General features: G+C 48.8%; 1 protein-coding gene across 1 annotated transcript in view; it reads right to left on the reverse strand.

Moving 5' to 3' along the window:
• LOC131884754 (condensin-2 complex subunit D3-L-like) overlaps positions 1-1,223 on the reverse strand; it is a 14,151-nt gene extending 12,928 nt beyond the window's left edge. The window contains exon 1 of the mRNA XM_059232626.1: positions 1,125-1,223. Coding sequence (XP_059088609.1) covers positions 1,125-1,154 — 30 coding nt within the window. The 5' untranslated portion in view covers positions 1,155-1,223. The remainder of the gene's footprint in view (positions 1-1,124) is intronic.
• Between the last annotated feature and the right edge of the window lie 545 nt (positions 1,224-1,768).

Genomic DNA, 1,768 nt, shown 5'->3' on the forward strand with positions numbered 1-1,768 from the left:
AGAATCTAACAAAGGACCCGTGGGGTACATGGGGCTGGTCGGTCGGTGGGTCAAATTTTGCCAATAAAGTGGACAAAAAAAACGTTGTGACCAAAATTCCATCATGAATGACATGGGCCCCGGTTAGGCCATCGTTCCGAATTACCAGGGACGGATGGGACCAATACGGTATATGGTGACGTTACTCTTGAAAGGGGCATTGAAAAGTTCATCATTGCTTTTAGGTCTATTTTCATTGATTATCTGCGTTGGGAAGATGATTGTCTTAAATTTTGCCATGCGTTCAACCCAAAATGATGATGCGTACATCTAGATTCGAAATAAAAATGGCTATTTGTTTATCTGAAAATCTGCCAGGATTAAAAAAAAAAAAAAAAGCGAAATTTATTTCTAAATTTATTGCGATGTTAAGAGACATCAATTTGGTTTCGACGAATTTGCAAAAATAAAGAAAATGATATGCATGGGCATTCTCCTCACACAGACTGCACACACAGGAGTCGGTGGAACTAGAATGGTGGTACTCTTTCCGGTTACAAGTCAAATGATGTCCCGAGTCTAAAAGCTCCCTGAACACGTCTGTGGGTGGGAACTTGACTTCGCCAGAAGTGAGATGGAATTCAAGGAATGAAGTCCACGGCTGGAACTTCTAGTGCCGAATTGAACATTTTCAATTTGAGGCCAGCAAACCGGGGGCCAAGTTTTATAGAAGATGGATTGTTGCATACTTTTGATTTAAGCCAGGTCTCAAAAGTTAATGTAGAAGTGATGGGTGTTGTACATTTTGAAATTTTTGCCCTTGAAGCGCTAAATTTCCTATTGGGAAAAGTATATGCCTTCAGATTGTTAATTGATTCACTCTAGACTTCTACTTCATATTTTTTTCCGACAATCTGACGGGATAAAAAAAAAATTTTGAAATGTCCTGCCCGTTTAGGATTTCGACCAGCGTCCGTGCAATATTCATGTCAGAGAATGGACATTTTTTCTGCATATTTTGGCCATCTCTACGTAGTTATGCATCTCCCTGGGACTAAAGATCAGATCATGATGCATGCATGCATGCATGTTACGGCGCTCGGTTTTTCCGTCGTGACCTTTGAAACAAAAACTGGGTGGCCTACCTGGTGCATGGCCGAGCGGTAGGCCGTCATGCTGGCGGAGGACCCGTTGGGCGTAGGCCGGGGGCAGGGCCGGGCACTCGCTGAATTGAGCTCCCACACCCGCGGTCCACGTCGGTCGCGAGAGTAGGTCCGATAAATGGAAGTGCGCTTGCACGTCCCCACGGCCACCCCGACATGGCTGAGGCGGCCGCCGGACGAGGCCACCTCAGCCTCCGACCTCCCTTCAACTCCTCCGTCCTCAACCTCGTCCTCACCTCACCTCGTTCGTCGTGATCTTCTTCTTCGAGGATTGGCCGATCCAGGCAGCCGGAGGGCCACCCCGGCTGTGGCTGCGGTCCCGCGGGCGGCCGGTCGACGGGTCCTCCTCGTCCTCGTCGTCGTCGTCGTCTTTCCATGAAACGTTCCAGCTGGCCAGACCGGCGGGCCAAATCGTAAGGCAGTGGTTGAGCCATGGGGCGGCGGCGCACCCGGGGCGATATCAAGTCCGGGACTGGGTCCGTGGCGGTCTGACCACTAATCAATCACTTCGTCACTTGCTGGGGCCAGAAAATTTCGCACAGGAATGACAAATCCGTGTATCAAACAAGAAACCCGCCAAGACACCCGTCACTAAAAAAACAAAGCAACATGAGATCACCACGCAT

This window comes from Tigriopus californicus, chromosome 8, assembly GCF_007210705.1.
Source record: "Tigriopus californicus strain San Diego chromosome 8, Tcal_SD_v2.1, whole genome shotgun sequence".
Lineage (NCBI taxonomy): Eukaryota > Metazoa > Arthropoda > Copepoda > Harpacticoida > Harpacticidae > Tigriopus > Tigriopus californicus.